Source organism: Cydia amplana, chromosome 9 (genome assembly GCF_948474715.1).
Source record: "Cydia amplana chromosome 9, ilCydAmpl1.1, whole genome shotgun sequence".
Taxonomy (NCBI): domain Eukaryota; kingdom Metazoa; phylum Arthropoda; class Insecta; order Lepidoptera; family Tortricidae; genus Cydia; species Cydia amplana.
This window is the reverse complement of record NC_086077.1, coordinates 11,148,233-11,166,849: the sequence shown is the minus strand read 5'-3', so window position 1 is coordinate 11,166,849 and position 18,617 is coordinate 11,148,233. Positions and strand designations below refer to the sequence as shown.

Here is an 18,617-nt window from a genome sequence, read left to right as displayed (position 1 = left end):
ATATTTATTATTTAAACCCGTAATTGTCTAATGCACTACTCGTACTTAATAAAGTTCTTATGTCGTCTGTGTAGCTGTGTACCTAATTAACGAAAAGAACTTATCAAAAATGTATTAACTATAATAAAATACCTAAAAGATAATATCTATGCGTTTTTTTTACATTGTACCTAGGTAGAGTTAGACCAAGAAAAGTCTGCAGCGATTTTGATAGCCCACGCAGTGCAAGTGTTATTTACACGTCATAAATTTTCATAGAAGTTTGACATTTCAAATAACACTTGCACTGCGTGGGCTATCAAAATCGCTGCAGACTTTTCTCGGTCTGACTCTATGCATTTTTTTACATAAAGTAAGGTTATTTTATCTGGCATGGAGTTAGACCAAGCTAAGTTGGCAGCGATTTTGAAAGCACAGAATACGTCATAATTTTATAGAAATTACTCTATTTCATTTTAAATAGTCTTACGAATATTTATGTCCGTCCATCTCGTACCTACATAAATATAATATAATTTCAATGATCTAAAACAATAAGTGTGAAATATGTGTATTAATATATAGTTAAGTTCTTTTATTTAATGATTTACAAGAGAGTATTTTTACAAATATACAATTGGTGTAGTCTTCAATAGTTGAAATTTTGCGCCTGCATCGTAGCCCTTACTTTTTCATTATCCGGCCACAGGAACAACAGGAGCCCCGTCACTAGGGATGATACTTAACATGAACATTATTAAGTAACGTAGCCCCAATTTACATCTCTAGATATTTAACATTATAGAAATTATTTTTAACACAGCGATTTATTAACCTTTCGTATGCCCCTGTCAAAAAAAATCATTTATATGTCAATCATAATAGAATAAATACATGTTTGGTTGCATATATGTATATGGTAGCAGAAAGCAGATCTGCTCCTAAGAATACCAAAATTATTATAAGAGCTAAAAATTGTATGGAATTTGTTTTTCGCTCCATAACTCTTATAGAGGAACATAGAGGTAATCAAATAAGGGTTCCTACTAGGAACTTCCTAGTTGACTAAGAAACCCTGAAAATAAGGGGTATAACTATGTTTAACATACAATAAGGTAAAGGGCCCCAAGTTCGTGTTAGTACGTTATTTCGTTAGTTTTGTTTCTGGCGCAAATAATAAGGAATACAAATATTTTTTATTCAAATTATACATATGAAAAAAATCTGTATTATTTAATCTCTTCAATAAAATAATAACCAATATTTTAGTGATTAAACTGAGAGTAATACGACGGTCGAAACTGTCAGATGGCCGCGAACAGCTGTGTTGTATGCGTGCACTTTTTTTAGGCGTAAAGTGCGCGCTCTCACTTGTTAAGCTTATAGGAAGGAAAAGCTAAACCTATTCGAAAAAAAGTTTTTGGGAGTGTTTCTGTGGGTTCCTTAGTAATTGATTTGATAAGAAAAAAGATTGAATATATGCATAGAAATACCTTAAAATTGCAATAAATCGACTCACGAAATAGCGGTCATTATATTTTTCGTGTGTCTCCTGTTTCGTGCCACTAACGAATCAAGGATTTTCTAGATACATTTTTAGTGCTTGTTTTTAAATATAACAACGAAGATAATTAAAAAAATAAATTAGAAAACAATTAATGTATTTCATGAAGTTTCGTATGAGCGAAATTCGGTATATGTTTTTTTCACTAGAATTCTCATAAAACGAGTTTGAATGTGACCCGAGTTTAAATTTTTAAGGTATATTCCACGTATATTCTCAATTTCTCATATTAACCCCTCATTTCCCAGGACCTCTCAAATCCATACAATTCCGACTCCTATTGGAGCCACTGGGATCTGAGAAGTTAACTACTAGCACAATTTTATTTATAATTCAATTTATTTGATTTATTTTTGTGTATGTTTATATTTAACGTAAAAGATAGTTGATATTTTTTTTGTAAAAAATAAAATATTTGGCAAAAAAAAGTTTTTTTTTTTAATTTTTTATTTATATAGTTTCGGTTTTTAATCAAGTATTAAAGTACCCATATGGTTTACGAAGTCTTAATTCAACCATTAAAGTCGACGAGTACAAAAAGCTTTAAGATACTTAGCTCTCAATTATTATTTTTTTCAATATTATTTTTAATTTGACCTTACAATTACTCGTAAGTAGGTAATTTAAAATGATTATCAGCAAATTATCACCTATTACTCTAAGAAAACTTTATTACGAAACAGGGGACACGAATTCACGAACTTAGGAGCTGAGCTAAATTTGTATCACGAAATGGGAGCCAAATAAGAGGTTCACGAAAATATTCATATAAAAAAAAGTTTCAACTAAAACCCTATAGTTTATACATTAAATTATTAACAAAGAACTAATATAACTTACTCAAAAGCTTTCAAGGTGTTGATATGCTTAGTAATATTTAAAAAAAATGCTTGGTAATATACAAACTCTCAAGAGCCTTAATCTGCCGAAACAGGGGCCCTTTACCTTAAACTGTGTAAAAAAATATATTCTTCATAAATTAAATATCCAGAGAGAAATACGGAAATACTACGTTTATATTTATTATGAAGCGGTCGTCCACTATTCTTACTTTCTTTGCTCGTAAACTATTTGGATGTAAAGCCTTATAGTTTTCGCACACTAGCGTTCACTTACGTTTGTTTTTTCCGAGAAACGCTTTCCTGCCAAAGCAAAGCCGTCATTACCAAATCACATCCACTTGATCGCTCATGGTCTCAAACAGTGAATAGAACAAATGATCGCCGCAACATTCTTTACTATAAGTGGAGTGGTGGCATGCTACGCAGGAGTTCAGTGAAGCTTATTACAACTCATATTCAATTCTACAGCTCAAAAGAATAGAAGCAACCTTAACCTGTAGTGAGTATGGTAATAAGCAGGACTATGACGATACAATTTCTCTCTAGTCCCTCCGCCAGCGTATGAGACCCTACCGCCGCGCCCAGCCGCCCTATCATGAAGAGGGTGCACATCGCCAGGGCTCTGGGGACAAATTAATTATATATACTTAAGTACTTATTTTCTGAGTAACCGTCATTTGATCGCATAAGTGGGAAGTTCACAAACGTATTTCTTTTCGATCTGCCTGTATTAAGTGACAGCTAGAACAGTAGGGTATTTTCAAACTATGTCCATACTCAGCGATTATGATTAAGTATGAGAATATGAAAGAGAAAAAACAACATAACTGCTTAGAGCGGTTGACACTTTTTTAAGAACATTGTTAATCGTTTCAGGTGTCAACCAGTGTAGTCAGTTATGTTGTTTTTGTAAACATCCCTTCAATTAGTTCAATTCATACCTATGATTAAAACACGGAAAAAAAGCTATCTGCAGGTATCATACATTTCGGCCGACGCAGTACAGATGTCGATATTTTCTATCCTATTCCTATTCCTCTAATCTGTAGAATACCTACCTTGAACTGGTAGAAAACACTGCGATCACGGCTGCAACCAGCACTGTGTTGGCGGCGATGGCACAGATGGCCGGCACGAAGAGCACGACGCCTGCGATGTGGCCCGGCAGCATCGCCGTCAGCCGAACAACTACAAGAGCTAGCTGCAACCGTACCTCATGCTGGTGGGGAACACCTCGACCACGGCTGCAGCCAGCACGGTGTTGGCGGCGATGCCGCACACGCCCGGCACGAACAGCACGATGCCCGCGATGTAGTGCGGCAGCAACGCCGCCAACACAATCAACAAGGCGCATGTGCCCATGATGACACCTACAACAACCCATATGATAATTCCTTATTAGAACCTAAACTTATAAATTGATTGTTTTGCAAAGGGTGTATCCACGACCGAAACGCGCCGCAGTCAAGTAATTAGGTAGGTACTAGTGGTGAATTCACTCAACTATCATACTCCCCAAGTCCCCAAATCCCATGAAAATACCACTTACCCGACTTCGCCCTTTGCCGATCACCCGTGATTACACCGAAAGCATAAAGACAAATAGGACACCAACATTCAACTTTTAACGGACAAACAAATCGGTAGAAATTTTACAGGTATCAGTGAAATATCGAAAATACCTACTTACACGTATAACGACTACAAAAAAAGCTTAAAAACCATCTTACAGTACACTATTGCTTTTCCCCAGCCTCTTTTCATCCCGAAAGCGATGACTGCATATATATTGGCTGTAATTATTCCGACCACTGTCGCTATTGGGTACGTGCGTTTTTCCATCTGAACCGGAACACATTCGTCCATTACTAACTGCAAAATGTTTAGGTTTGCAATTATCAGTCAAGTGCGCCTACCTATAAATATAAAGGTTCCGTCACACAGGCGCGTTTTCCGGGTGGGGCGTGAGCGTTTCATATGTAAAAGCGGCGCGCCCTGCTCGCGCTCTGCCCGGAAAACGCGCATGTGTGACGAAGCCTTAAGTGCTTGAAGACTCTAACACAACAGCAGTAAACGGTTGCTATTGCATATTATCAGGCTCATCGCGGCATCTTTCACAAGCCCCTAAGACCAACTTGAGGTCAGGCAACGAATGCTCAAAAAAAAGTTATAGAGGAAAATGCTTGGATCACAATTTTTGACTTCGTAACTTTATTTGGAGTAGTTAGTTAGGAGGTGAATTCAGCACCCCCAATTTATACCAAAACGATACCAAACATGGCTTAGTAGCTTCAATGATGTAGATATCAAGATAAAATTGAGAGCTCCAAATAAACTTTCAAGAGAGGATATTTCGAAAATTATTCTATATATCGAAAAACTTGACTAAATTAAACTTGTAGCAAATTTAATCAGCGTTCGTTTTGTGTAAGTTGTCATGTCGCTAAGACGCAAAGTTTCCAAGACATAACATGTAGGTACATATAAGTGAAAAACCGAAAAATGGGGCCTTCAAACCCTCTTCCCGGCTCAAGGGCTACGGCCGAGGACTTTTGATATGTTCACCTCCTAACTAGTCCAAAGTCGGAGACAAAAATTGTGTTCCAAGCATTTCTCCTCTTTCTTGTTGCTTAGCCTACTTAACAACAAACTGCTTCGCCAACAAACTAGATCTCGAGCCAGGAGCATATAGGTATATTCATCGCCTCCTGGTTGCTGCTTGCGATTGCTTTATTGAAACGCCTGATGGAATGCTACATGCACCATTGCATGATTTTGATGTCGCTATCATAAAAAGGTTGTTTTTCACATTTTCATGCGACCTCTTTGCGATTACAACCGGCTGACAATTTAAAAAAATCGTAATAGCATCTGACGAAGTAAGTATCAAACGGGAGGCGGTGTCTGTCATTCCTGAACCCACCAACAACGGAGTGGCAGCTGACGTCCACTAGAAGTCATTGCACATCGCCCATAACCACTTTACGAGTTTTCGCCCGTGAGGCTATTGGTCATTGAAATCTGTTCGTGGCTCGCGGTCTATACAGTTTGGCAATATTATACATTTTGTTTGGAAGGATGTACCTTGTGTGTAAATAAACTACGTACATCGATATTGCTGTGTAATTCGTTCATAATTCGACACATGCTGACGCCAGGCTTCTTCGGACCGTGTCTCAAAAGTTCGTCCACAATGTGTGGCAACCACACATAAAAAGCATTACTCCTGAAAAAGAACACCTTAATTTTAAATTACTTATTCGATTTTTGGCTTTTCATTGTCAGCTGCCCTGACCCATCATAGCAGGCATTATAAAATCTACACAAGTACGTACCAGCTTCCACATCCTACTTATTAGTCTTATTACCTAACCTTTTGAACGCCAAGAACGTTAGAGTCAGTTCGGAAAGAGAAGAGTCGTGGAATGTATTGGGCCCCATACATTCCACGACTCTTCTCTTTCCGCACAGACTCTACAAAATTAGGCGGACTATTTAGATTGATTGCACAAATGATACCACAGTTTGGCCAATGTTTCTGTTTATATCGATATTATCAAAAAGGTTGAAATAGGGAATACCGCGAGAAATTATCGCTAGGGCGGCTAGGGGCTACTGTTGTGCGGTCAGTTCAAATGTAATTTTATGAATGTAAAGTCTATTTTTTTATTCGGTAGACTGAAATGACAGTTAATAGTATGAAATGACATTTCATGTTCATACTATTAACTGTCATTTCAGTCTACCGAATAAAAAAATAGACTTATGTACATTTCACAGAGTGTAGCAGCGGAAATTGCTAAGCGGGCCAGGTGTTCAAAATGATCTTGACGCGACTTTGTTGTTAAGAAAATAAGAGCGTGTCAAGGAAATATTGCACCTCGCCCGCTTAGCAACCTGCTGCTGACTGTACAGGTTTTTAAAGGGTCGGCAACGCGCATGTAACACCTCTGGAGTTGCAGGCATCCATAGGCTACGGTGACTGCTTACCATCAGGCGGGCCGTATGCTTATTTGCCACCGACGTGGTATAAAAAAAATGTAATGTAACTTACTGCATAAAAACCATGAAGTTACAGACATGACTTAAAACAACACATCTCAGCAATGGTGGCTTTATCATATATTTCATTCGCGCTATGGCTTCTTTAAATTTCGGACTGTTAATAGGAGGGCAATCTATCTCTTTTATCTGAAAGGAAAAAACAGTTTTAATTAGGTACAAATAGTAAGTAATTAAATTTGGCTGTGACCCTGCTTACGAAGCTTATGTCGATCTCGGTTAAAATCTCGGTAAAAGCGTTTTGTGTGAAAAGTAGGTGTAATTTTTTCGTTGCTGTTAATGGAATATCTTTATATGCGTTATATCGTCTATAGTTCGTTTGTTTTAGCATTAGAAATAAGGTAAACAATCTTGACGTGTCTTTTAATTGAAAAACACGTTTTTAAAATAAGTTACGGCAAATATGTAAGTAACAATTATGAATCTAATACGATCATTTATATTCTTCTGCTTTCATAAATAATAGTTTTTGATTTTTAAAAAGCGTTTTTCAATTAAAAGACATGTCAAGATCGCTTACCTTCTTACAAGTTTTTCTAATGCTAAAAAAACGAACTATAGTATCCACCACACAAGCCTTATTGAACTTAATGTTAGGACCCAGTGCCGGATTAAGATATTTTGGTGTCCTAAGCATTTCTAGACCATGGTGCCCCCTCTCCCTCGGGTCATCAAGATTATATTGAATTTTCTTGGTAAATTGACTGACGTTCATTTTCAATCCGTCACATAATTTTATCACGGAATTTGAAACGCGAGCGTAGCGAGTGGAAAATTTTTCGATAGAAAAAACGCAATTCGATAGACAATTGTACATTTTTATACTGGACGAGGCCGAAGGCCTAGCTCCGCATAAGGCTGGACGTCCGGAGCGTCCGATCCGTCCGTCATAAGATCGACTTTGGCCTAAGGGAGAAGGCCTCGCATAAGACCTAACGCCAAACTGCAAAAGAGTGGCTTGGAAAGGAATCTTTAATCTATTTAATCACGACTCTCGAAAGCGCGACTTGATAGGAATAGGATGCTTTTAGTTTCGGCTTTCACGGGGCCCCGTCGCAGGATCGCGGCTATAATGCTGCCACTTGGCCTGGCCGACAAATCAGGCGTGCATGAGAGCATAATTCGCTATAAAATCGGTAAATTATGTCTGGCCGCAAGTCCGACGGCAAGATTTTTTGGTCATGAGCTTGAGGAGGCCCCCGTGTATGGTAAATCAAAAGCCTATGCTGGAGACGTTCTTACGTACTCTCACTCTCTTACTCCTACGACCCTTCGTTATTAGATGGGTACTTCTACACGTACAAAAAGTTTCATATTGTAGGTACTTAGGTACATACTCCTCCAAGACTGCAATGCTAATGCAGCCTGTGCGTTTTTTTGCCTACGTTTTTGGTGCCCCCCTAGACGTGGTGCCCTAAGCACGTGCTTGTTTTGCTTATTGGTTAATCCGGCACTGTTAGGACCTGATAAATTGATCTCAGATTGCGCCATATTAACTGCGCTAGTCCTGAATAAATAGCCACTATCATCATCATCATCATAATTTTAGCCTTCGATCGCCCACTGCTGAGCATAGGCCTCTCTTCGTGTACGCCACTTGTCCCGGTCCTGTGCTAGTCTCATGTGCTAGTCTCATGCTAGTGCCCCGCGATACTTCGAACGTCATCCACCCAGCGAGCCAACGGACGCCAGGCGCTTCTTTCATCCGAAAGCGGCCACCAATCCGTCAATATTTTGGTCCACTTGCCATCACTCTGCCTAGCAATAGCCACTATATCAAATGATAATTCATTTTATAATAAATTAAAAAAATTGCTAATTGACAACGCCTTTTATGACAATTTCCTGTATTTAAAATAAATTATTTCACACCATGCATGAAATAAAGCACCAGAATATTATTAGAAAAACATAGATAGTAGTTATTTTTAAGCACAAGTCTTATTTAATAAATCGGATAAAAATATAAAAAGTAGGTTAGTTGACCGTGACGTCACGATGTAATGTTTCATATAAATTCCATATTAGCAAATCGTTTTGACAGTTCTAAAAAAGAAGCTGATTTTACTAGTAGGAAAATACCCTATTATATGATATGACATGAATGAAATATTGGGAATGTAAAACATAGTACAAATTATAGTTTTATTTTCTTTTTTATCGAACACATTTGCGAATAATTTTCATACCTTTATTTTGGTAAATTCGCTTGATTATTATTTCACCGATTGTACATTTGACGTGTAATAATGTATGATTTGATTTGATTTGATTTATTTATCTCACAATATACAATTTCACTTAAAATTACACATGGTAGATGTACGTGTACATGGTATGTGTACATTATTAATAATAAATATGAATATTAATATGAATAACATTATATAGGGGTACCTTACCGGGTACTCAGCGGCTGGTTTTTTCTGGTTCCACGAATAGATCTTCGCCAAGACTGCTAAGGTTTCCGGGCCGCCCTTTGTGGCCAGCAGGTAGGAGGGGCTCTCGGGCAGGATGGCCATGCCGACACAGGCGGTGGAGCCCCAGAGTGTGTACGCCCACATCAGGACCCGCCATGGCACGATTTTAAGGGCGCCGTCGCCGACAGAGAACTTTAGCGGCAACAGAATCCAGGCGAATACTAGAAGTTATATGAAGAAAATCAATCAAATTATAGAGCTTGCTACATTATCGATCGTGTAGCTAATACTTTAAATCCAATAATTTGAGGCAAACTTTTGACCATTTTTATAAGCTTTTATTTAACTTCCAATGTACCTATGTATGTAAATATGTAGTTTTAACTATGTTTTTACGGGTCAAATCTTGCAAGCTAATTTGACCCACTTTCCGACTTCCGATGAAGCTGAAAATTTGCATACATATGTAAGTCTAGTGACAATGCAATATAATGGTATCATCAAGCTGATCTGATGATGGAGACAGGATATTGCCATAGGAACTCTGTGATGAAACAACGCAACCTAATTGTGTTAGGGGTTTTTGGAATTGTCTCGATGAGTATTAGTTGTCTGTCGTAAGAAAAGTACAGTCAGCGATAAAAGCTTGTACCAAAAATGAAATTTTAGTCAAAAACTTATTCTTTTAAAACTAAACCACTAACTAAACTGTTCGGTATGTGACAGGGGACGAGTGAAACTAACGGCGGCTGATATTACACTACCTTTATTTATGCAAAGTGTTAGTAGGGGTCGAGGCACCGAACCCGCTATAGATAGCTACGTATACATATACAACATCTCCCCCTAATAGTTTTATAACCTAAATTACATAATACAAAAAAACGGTTTATAATCGACCCTAGGGACAGGACGCAACGACATTTGTCCAGCCGTTCTACTTGGACTTACGGCTTCGAGTTGAGCCTCTGCATCTTGTGCACCTTCTGTGCCGTGGCTCTGTTCTCGTGCTTCAAAAAACTCGTCGTGATCCCCGTCATCAGCTGACGCGGTGGGCGGCGCGGCGTCGCCTATCTGCAGGTCTGGTGGCGTCGTCGCAGTAGATGTCGGCGTGGTTCCGCTCCCCTCCACAGTGGGGGACTGTGGTGGCTCTGCTGTCTCTGGACGAGTCATCTCAGGTTCCTCTCTGCATAGCTCAGACAGAGAAAGGTCAATGTCGTCACCCGATGTCGATTCAATAGTAGTCGTGTCTCTGTCTATAGTGCCACTTTGTTTGTTGTTTGTCACTGTCCCTGTAAAAGCTACCAATTGATTTTTATGTTTTTTTAATTGCAATGCAGTTACACTGTCTTGCACAATGTATACAGTTTTACCCAATCTCTTAATTACTACACCCCTATTCCATGTAAATTTACTGTTACTTAAATACTTTTTAAACATAACTTTATCACCCGGCTTGAAACATTGCTTATTGGTGCCACCATATGCTTTAGTCTGCAAACACTGTTTATAATTTACAACGTCAGCGAGAGTGTCAGGTGAGGGCGGCGCGGCGGCAGGTACATTAGGTATAATTAAATCCAGGCGCGAACGAAGTTTCCGCCCGAATACCAGCTGGGCAGGCGAAACGCCCGTAGTGGTGTGAACTGAGTTTCTATAGTCGAATAGGTATTTTAATAAATTTTGATCGACTTCCTTTGCACTACTACTCAGTAAACATGCTCGTATACCTTTTTTTACCACCTTTACGAAGCTTTCCGCCTGTCCATTACTGGCCGGGTTATAAGCGGGAGAAGTTATATGGGAAATCCCATTTACCGCACAAAAATGCGCAAACTCATTTGACGAGAAACAAGTGCCATTATCACTAACCAGAGTATGCATAAGACCAAATCTTGACATGAAGTCATATAATTTAGCTATAATTGCATTCGAAGTTGTATTGTTCAATAAATATACTTCTACCCATTTAGAATAGGCGTCTACGACAACTAAGTACGACTTATTATTTACCGGTCCGAGTATATCTGTGTGTATTCTGTAGAAAACCTGCTGAGGGTAGGGCCATACAGCCAATGGCGCACGGGGAGGTGTTGGCCGGAGTTGCGAACATACAAGGCAACTTCCAATAGTACTTTCAATTGCCTTATCTATGCCCGGGAACCATAACCTACTCCGTGCTTCCGCTTTGCACTTGACTATACCTAAATGTGATTTATGAAGTTCAGCTAATATTTTTGTCTGCAATCTTGACGGTATCACTATTTTATGGCCTCGCATAAGACAACCGTTCTCAACTGAAAGTTGGTTCCTACATAAAAAATAAGGCCGTATATCTGAATCAGATATTTTCCTAGGCCACCCGTCTTGAACATATTTTATCACTTGCCTTAAAGTTAAGTCCCTAATACATTCCTCACGCAAAGTGTTGAATGTGATCGGCAATGTATCATCAACGACAAAGTTAATATATGAAGCCCGATCGTCAATAAACTCTGCCCCTGCGCTGGTTTCGTGGCCCGACTGCGAGCCGGTGCATGAGTCACCGGGCAGGGTTGCGCGGGAGAGGTAGTCAGCGCTGTTATCAGCACTACGTATGTATTCTATTGTGTAATTATATGCACATAGAAACATAGCGTAGCGTTGTAATCTGTTTGCTGACACCTCTGGAATTCCTTTGTATGGACCGAATATTGATATTAGGGGCTTATGATCAGTGCGCAAAACAAAAGGAATCGTCCTACCATACAAATATTGATGAAAACGACGGACTCCGAAAATTATTGACGTGGCCTCTTTCTGTAGTTGGGAATAACGTTTCTCGGCGGCATTTAGCGTTCGAGAAGCATAAGACACAGGACGTTCGACGCCGTCATCATCAATAAGTGATAAAATAGCCCCAAGGCCGTAAGGGGATGCATCCGTGGTCAAAATTATGGTCGCGTTTGGATTATAGTGGGCCAACAGCTGATCTGAACTCAAATGTTTTTTTATGGCCATAAAGGCGTCGTTATGTTCAGTATTCCAAACCCATTTACTCCCCTTCTGTAACAATTGGTATAACGGACTAAGTAGTGACGATGCACTAGGTACGAAATTTCTATAGTAGTTTACTAAGCCCAGAAATGACTGTAAGCTTGCAACATTAGTCGGGGTAGGCGCATTTACAATAGCATCAACTTTTTTGGGTGACTTTTTCAAGCCGTGTTTGTTTATAGTGTATCCTAAATACTCTAACTCGTCCTTGAAAAAGTCACACTTAGCTTTTTGTAAGGTTAGACCGGCATCCTGCAGTCTTTGAAGTACTGCCCGCAACCTCGTTAAATGCTCCTCCCTGTTAGCTCCTGTCACCAACACGTCGTCTAACATACATAAAACTCCGTCCATACCTGCCAGCACGCACTCCATAACGCGCTGGAAAATAGCCGGCGCGCTTGCTAAGCCATATACTAATCTGGTATATAGAAATAGCCCTTTATGCGTGTTGATACAAGTGAGTTTTTGAGATTCATCATCAAGAACGCACTGCGCGTACGCTTGTGAGAGATCTAGTTTACTAAATTGCTGTCCGCCATGCAATTTGGTAAATAACTCTTGTGCAGTGGGTAACGGGTACTGTTCAACTAACAGCTGTTTATTAATTGAGACAGAATAATCTGCGCAAAGCCGTAAAGACCCATCGCGTTTTAATACCGGCACTACCGGCGACGCGTACTCCGAGTACTCGACCGGTTTTAGTATACCTACTCGTACTAATCGCTGTAATTCGTTTTCAACTTTTTGGCGCAATGCGAAGGCCATTGGGCGCGCTTTAAAAAATATGGGCTTCGAGTCACTTTTTAAAAATAATTTTATTTTATATTTATTAAAAGTGCCTAGTTCGTCAGAGAAAACAGCGGGATATTGTTTTTGTAATATATCTAAAAAGTTATTTGACGATTCGCAAAAATGAACGGGTGTGGTAATTCCTAAACCGTAGTGAGCCATAAAGTCCCTACCTAAAATTGGTGGCCCACCATTACGGATGACATGAACGTCAAACGTATGAGGTTTACCCCAAAAAGAAAAAACTAACGGGGCGATGCCTACGCAACAAATATTACCGCCTATATAAGTATGTAACCGCTTATTGGGTTGGGATAACGGCACGTGTTCGAAATATTGTAAATACACCTGTTCCGAAATTGCGGTAACCGCTGACCCGCAGTCATACTGAAACTTCATTCTTACCCCGTTGACGTCAATTATTTCTGTCATTGGTTCCCCATTAACAGTACGAATATTAAGTAACTCACCGTCATCGCCGTTCTCACCGACACTCTCGTTTTCCACATAATTAATTTTTTTGCACATCCTATTCAGATGACCCTTTTTGTTACACTTCCTGCAAGTGTAGTTAGCGAACCGACACTGCTCTGTGGTGTGATTTTTAAAACCACATACCGCGCACTTCACTTTAGCATTAGCACTAACACTAGGTTTTGTAGCGATCTTGAACAGTTGATCAGGTGACGACGAGGCCTGGGCCGGGGCAGCTCCTGCGCGTGCGCTGCGCACGCTCTCCGCCAACTCCACCGCTTTCGCCAAGGTCACTTTGCCAGGTTCTAAGGCAAACAGCTTCTCGCGCTCCTTCCCGGATAGCATTCCCATTATAAAACGGTCCCTTAATGCTTCCTCGAGATTTGAAAAGCTGCAATGCTCCGTCAGTCCACGCAGTCTTGCAGCCCATTCCGTGTAACTTTCACCCTCCTTTTGCACAGCTGAATAAAATTTAAATCTTTCACCAAAAACACAGCGTTTTGGAGAAAAGTGTGCATCCAAAATTTTGTGAATATCTTCATACGGCAAATCATGTAATAATTTAGGCAAGGCTAAATCTGCCGCTAACTTGTAGGTAGCCTCGCCGAGTGCACTCAACAAAATCGCGCGCCGCTTCGCTCCTGTCGTGTCGCTGTCTTTGGTTATATCGTTCGCGATGAACCATTGCGACAACCGATTTTTATACACCTGCCACGTTCCCGTATTATGATCAAAACTTGTTAAAATTCCAAAATGAGACATTATACTTTTCACTTTTTTATAAACGCGGGTAGATTCGTCGCCACTGTTCGGTATGTGACAGGGGACGAGTGAAACTAACGGCGGCTGATATTACACTACCTTTATTTATGCAAAGTGTTAGTAGGGGTCGAGGCACCGAACCCGCTATAGATAGCTACGTATACATATACAACAGAAGTCATTTATACTTCTTGGCTTGGAAGGTTTATATAAGTATTGTAATGTAGTAAATTCTAATTTTGACCGACCAATAAGAAATCTCATTTAAGATAAATCCGCATAAATTTAATTTGTCTACACCGAAGCAAAAACTTTAGAAAGGTGACAGTCCATTTCCAACTGCAGCTGCACTACTGTTCATTTTACTATGGAAATTGACAGTAACAGTAGCGACGCGTTCAGTATACCTACCAGTAGTGCAGCTGCGGTCAGAAATGGAACGTCCTAAGGTCCTTATCTTGTGCGATCGTTTCAATTTAACTAAAGTACGTACGTAAGTAGTAAGTAGTATTTTATAAGTTAGTTAAGGATTTTGATGATTTCTGCACCATTTATTACCTACTGCCGTATTCGAACTTCAAGATATTCACAAGAGGCGACACGTACTAGATCCATTCTAGATACGTTATAGTTTAGATATCAACTAGTTCTCTTTTGCAGCGCAATTCGGGCAACCAATGTCACTTTTGTGGTTAAAGAAACTTTATTTTCTCAAAAAGAAATTTAACATTTCACTTAAATAGAGAAAATACAAGATAAATCATAAAATATGAGTGAGCATGCAGGTTATTAACAAATTAATTAATAACAAATAACTAATTAAAACTAGAACGTGTCATTTACGAGACATTACATATAAAAATAGATACACGAACATGCTTATAGTGAAGTTGTATAAGTATATTCTTATAAATATGTGGGTATGTCCAAATTAAATACAAGTTGCTTATTATTTCTCACGAACTACCAAACTGTTGCTAAGTCATTTTACATTTACACTTTAGCCGCATTGCACTTTAAACTCTAAACATGTGCACGTTAAGTTGAGCGACAATATTTTAAATATAATAGTGCATTATCTTTTGTTCCCATGTGGAATGTTCGCCAGGGCCGGATTTAGATATTATGAATTACGTAGTCCAATAGTTTTCGTTTGTAAATATTGTGATTTTTGCACTGTTTAATATCTTTAGGTAGGCTGTTGTAAAACTGTGCCCCTTCATAACCAATATTTTTTTTGCCACATTTAGTTCTAGCTGGTTGAAGACAGAGGTCGTTAGAATTACGTAGGGGTCGTAAGCCTTTTTGAAATTTAGTTATAAAACTTAGTTGTGAGTGGATTTTGTTATCTATTATTTTTCGGATCAGTAGACAGGTATTATTAAAGTACAGTTGGTTAAGATTTAAGATTTTTGTTTCTAAGTAAATACTTTTACTTTTACGTTAGATAGAGTTAGATATCTATTAGATGTGAATTGGATCTCTAACTTCTTCTCTAAGTCATATCCTGTGGAAATCGTTCAAGAGTATCTCCAGAATCGCGCAAATGTCAAATTTGACAGGTTAGATCTTAAACATATCGTTATCGTTATCTTGGTGATGTCTAAAAGATATCTAATAGATGTCTATTTCAAAATCCAAATCGGGCCCCTTGTCAAAGTGCCAATAATATGAGATCTAAGGCTCTCATTATTTTTATTGTGACAAGGCACGAAATGGAACATAACTTTAATTAAATTCCTTAAAAATAAATTCCTTGAGTGTACATGTTGTATACATGACTTCAGCTAATTTAATCTCCGCCTCTGTGAGCCTGGTCAGGCGTGGCTCAATCCGCGATTTCGTCGCTTTGCTACAGGTAGCTAAAAGTACATCCGTCCCACACCAATTTTGGTGGCTACTAGCCATAAGCCGCGCGTGGCGCTGTCGCCACCTAGCGGCCATATCTGTGCTGATCGTAACAGACGCGTTTTGTTAGAGAGTGAGTCTTCGTACCTATTCGTACTATTATTTATTCTGTGGCCTGGTTCTTAATATCATACTAGCAACCCGCCCCGGATTCGCACGGGTTAACAAATTATACATAAACCTTCCTCTTGAATCAATCACTCTATTAAAACCGCATCAAAATCCGTTGCGTAGTTTTCATGATATAAGCATACATACAGACAGACAGACAGACAGCGGGAAGCGACTTTGTTTTTTTTATACTATGTAGTGATTCCAAAAGTCCAAAAGAAAAGTTGAGTACTTACAGGGCATGGCGATAAAGGAACCCGCGATAAAGGCCGAGCCCCATGCGATGGACGCGGCGCGTCTAGATGGCGAAGTTAGCTCCCCCAGGTACACGTACGCAGTAGCACAGGAAGCTGAAATACTGAGGAGACGAGAGTCCTGGATTACAAGATTTAAATAGACTTACTGCCCGATCTAACTTTAAGATACTTAGGTCAATTTATAGATCTAGAAACGATATGGATTAGATGTGTCAGTGTCAAAAGAGACGTTTTTGTTTTTGTTTGAAGAAACTAGCATTAGTATATAAAAATTTAACAGCGGCGGTAGCACGGCCGCATTTTTATCGCTTGTCACCATGTCTGTCACGTTCTAACAAGTATGTAAGTGCTAAAGCGACGGGCATAGTAATAGGCGATAAAAATGGAACCATGCTGCGGCCGTATGTTACTTATAGGTCGTTAAATATCAACTCGGACAAGTTTCAAATCGATGCTACTTGAAAGCTTACGTTTTAAACAAATCTTTCTCACAATCTTCCATTTTCTTAGGCGTGTATTACAGACTTACAGAGTACCAGTGATAATTCGTAGCAGGAACATGGACCAGAAGTTCGTAGACAAAGACGATAGCAAGGAGAAAACGACGGCCAGCACGGTCGCGGGCAGCATGGTCTTACGCCGCCCATACTTGTCACCGAGGTACCCCCACACTATTGCTGGCGCCACCACACCTTCCGATCAATAAAAGTGAAACATTTTTCTTTAATACAATACGCTAATCGTATTGCATTTTGTCTTTTTATCTTTGCAAGGCTACCAAATTCAAATCATCGAATAAAATGAAGACATTATGTTCGTATTTTTTTTGCCCTGCCTATCTGTATTTAGTTTTACTCTCCGCTGGCTGCTTTCGGCCATGCGGACTGCTTCAGCTCAGTTGCTGGAGGTGTTCATGTACCTACTCGATCGCGTGTGGCTTGTGTAGTTGGTCTTATTTACGAAGAGTGAAGACCCGTGCGCACAACTTATTGCCATGCCGTTGTTTATTCGTAAGTACCAGGGATGTTGCGGATGCCGATTTTTTGACATGCGGATGCGGATGCAGATGCGGATTTTTAAAGGCTCACATCCGCGGATGCGGATGAGGATGCGGATGTCAAGATAGATACATAAAAAACGTCAAATATTACATTTTAGTAATTTTTACTTCAAAAAACCGGCCAAGTGCGAGTCGGACTCGCGTTCCAAGGGTTCCGTACATTAAGTCCCACTCACGCTTGACTGCTCATTTCTAATAGGTTTTTTTGGCTAATGACTAAATTACCTAGCAGTCTAGCACTTACGCCGATGCTAAGACGTTCCTGTACCGACCTGTTCCACATCCGCATCCGCATTAAACTCCGCATCGATTTTATGCGGATGCGGATGCAGATGCGGATGTTGAAAATAATGCGTAAGTTCCGCGGTTGCGGATGCGGATATTCGCAACATCCCTGGAATAATTAACGAGTTCTATAACATTAGACCTAGAGAGACTATTGTGATCCTGAGTGTTCCTTATGCTCCGGCTCGCACCTCAATGGGTCACTTCACGTTTGGTTTATTAAACCAAAGCGTAAAGTGACTGTCGTACGCCTTACCTATGAATGTAGCAGCAGAAATCGCGCCGCGCTGTCCTATAGTGACGTCCAAGTCGCAGTCCGCCGTGTTCAACACATAGCCCAGGCCCAGGCATTCTACGGTCACGTAGAGCAGGACGAACCCATTGGTGAACAAGGCTAGGTAATTGAATCTACCGTGCCCTGGAAACGTTCAACTGCTGTTAAAGTAGGTACCTATCACTCCTACCACTCCTATCAGGCTTTCACTTTCAGCAAACCATGGCATTACTCTTGTTAAACGGAACCGCAATAAATATATTCTCTAAGCGTTTACAGTTTTCTAAGTATCATTGTGTCTTAATTTACTTGTACCTACACTACAGATTTAAATTTATTTATTTCATAATATGACATTGCATTATAAATTATTTATTCATTCTAATTCGTAAAGTATGGAATTCTTACCAGTAAGTTCATACGCTTCTTCAAATGTTGTCATTTAATTTAGAAACGGACAAACACCCGTTACCGTAGTTAACACACGATACAGTTTACAAAGCATTAGTGCCCTTACCACAAACACTTAATTATCTACAGACTTCTGAGTAGATGTTCATGACAAATTTAAAATTCTCGTGCTTTTTGACCTGTTAAAAACCAAATCAAATAATTTGTTCGTTAAATGGGATATATATTGAACAGCAATGCATTAAAATATGTTTATTATTTCAAACTTAAGCTTGCATTATAAAAACATAATATTTTTTAACTTTAAATTTCGTTCATTGAATTTTGACAGAATTCAACCACATATGACGTGAAAGAAGATGATTTTTTTAAATTCTAAATCT

The 18,617-nt window shown here is 39.3% G+C and overlaps 3 protein-coding genes across 3 annotated transcripts; all 3 read right to left on the bottom strand.

Moving 5' to 3' along the window:
- Window positions 1-589: 589 nt before the first annotated feature.
- On the bottom strand, window positions 590-3,841 carry LOC134650706 (uncharacterized). The gene is made up of 3 exons (XM_063505640.1): window positions 3,599-3,841; window positions 2,880-3,007; window positions 590-708 (listed from the first exon to the last, which is right to left on the bottom strand). Exons 1-3 carry the CDS (start codon window positions 3,745-3,747, stop codon window positions 629-631), a joined length of 357 nt encoding a protein of 118 aa, XP_063361710.1. The 5' UTR covers window positions 3,748-3,841; the 3' UTR covers window positions 590-628.
- A 245-nt stretch (window positions 3,842-4,086) lies between these two features.
- LOC134650840 (synaptic vesicle glycoprotein 2C-like) lies at window positions 4,087-18,298 on the bottom strand. Its single transcript, XM_063505772.1, has 8 exons — window positions 18,232-18,298; window positions 17,806-17,967; window positions 16,734-16,896; window positions 16,184-16,305; window positions 8,850-9,088; window positions 6,440-6,576; window positions 5,494-5,611; window positions 4,087-4,257 (listed from the first exon to the last, which is right to left on the bottom strand). Exons 1-8 carry the CDS (start codon window positions 18,263-18,265, stop codon window positions 4,087-4,089), a joined length of 1,146 nt encoding a protein of 381 aa, XP_063361842.1. The 5' UTR covers window positions 18,266-18,298.
- On the bottom strand, window positions 9,730-14,044 carry LOC134651110 (uncharacterized protein K02A2.6-like). The gene has a single exon (XM_063506115.1). It carries the CDS (start codon window positions 13,926-13,928, stop codon window positions 9,735-9,737), a length of 4,194 nt encoding a protein of 1,397 aa, XP_063362185.1. The 5' UTR covers window positions 13,929-14,044; the 3' UTR covers window positions 9,730-9,734.
- Window positions 18,299-18,617: the final 319 nt, after the last annotated feature.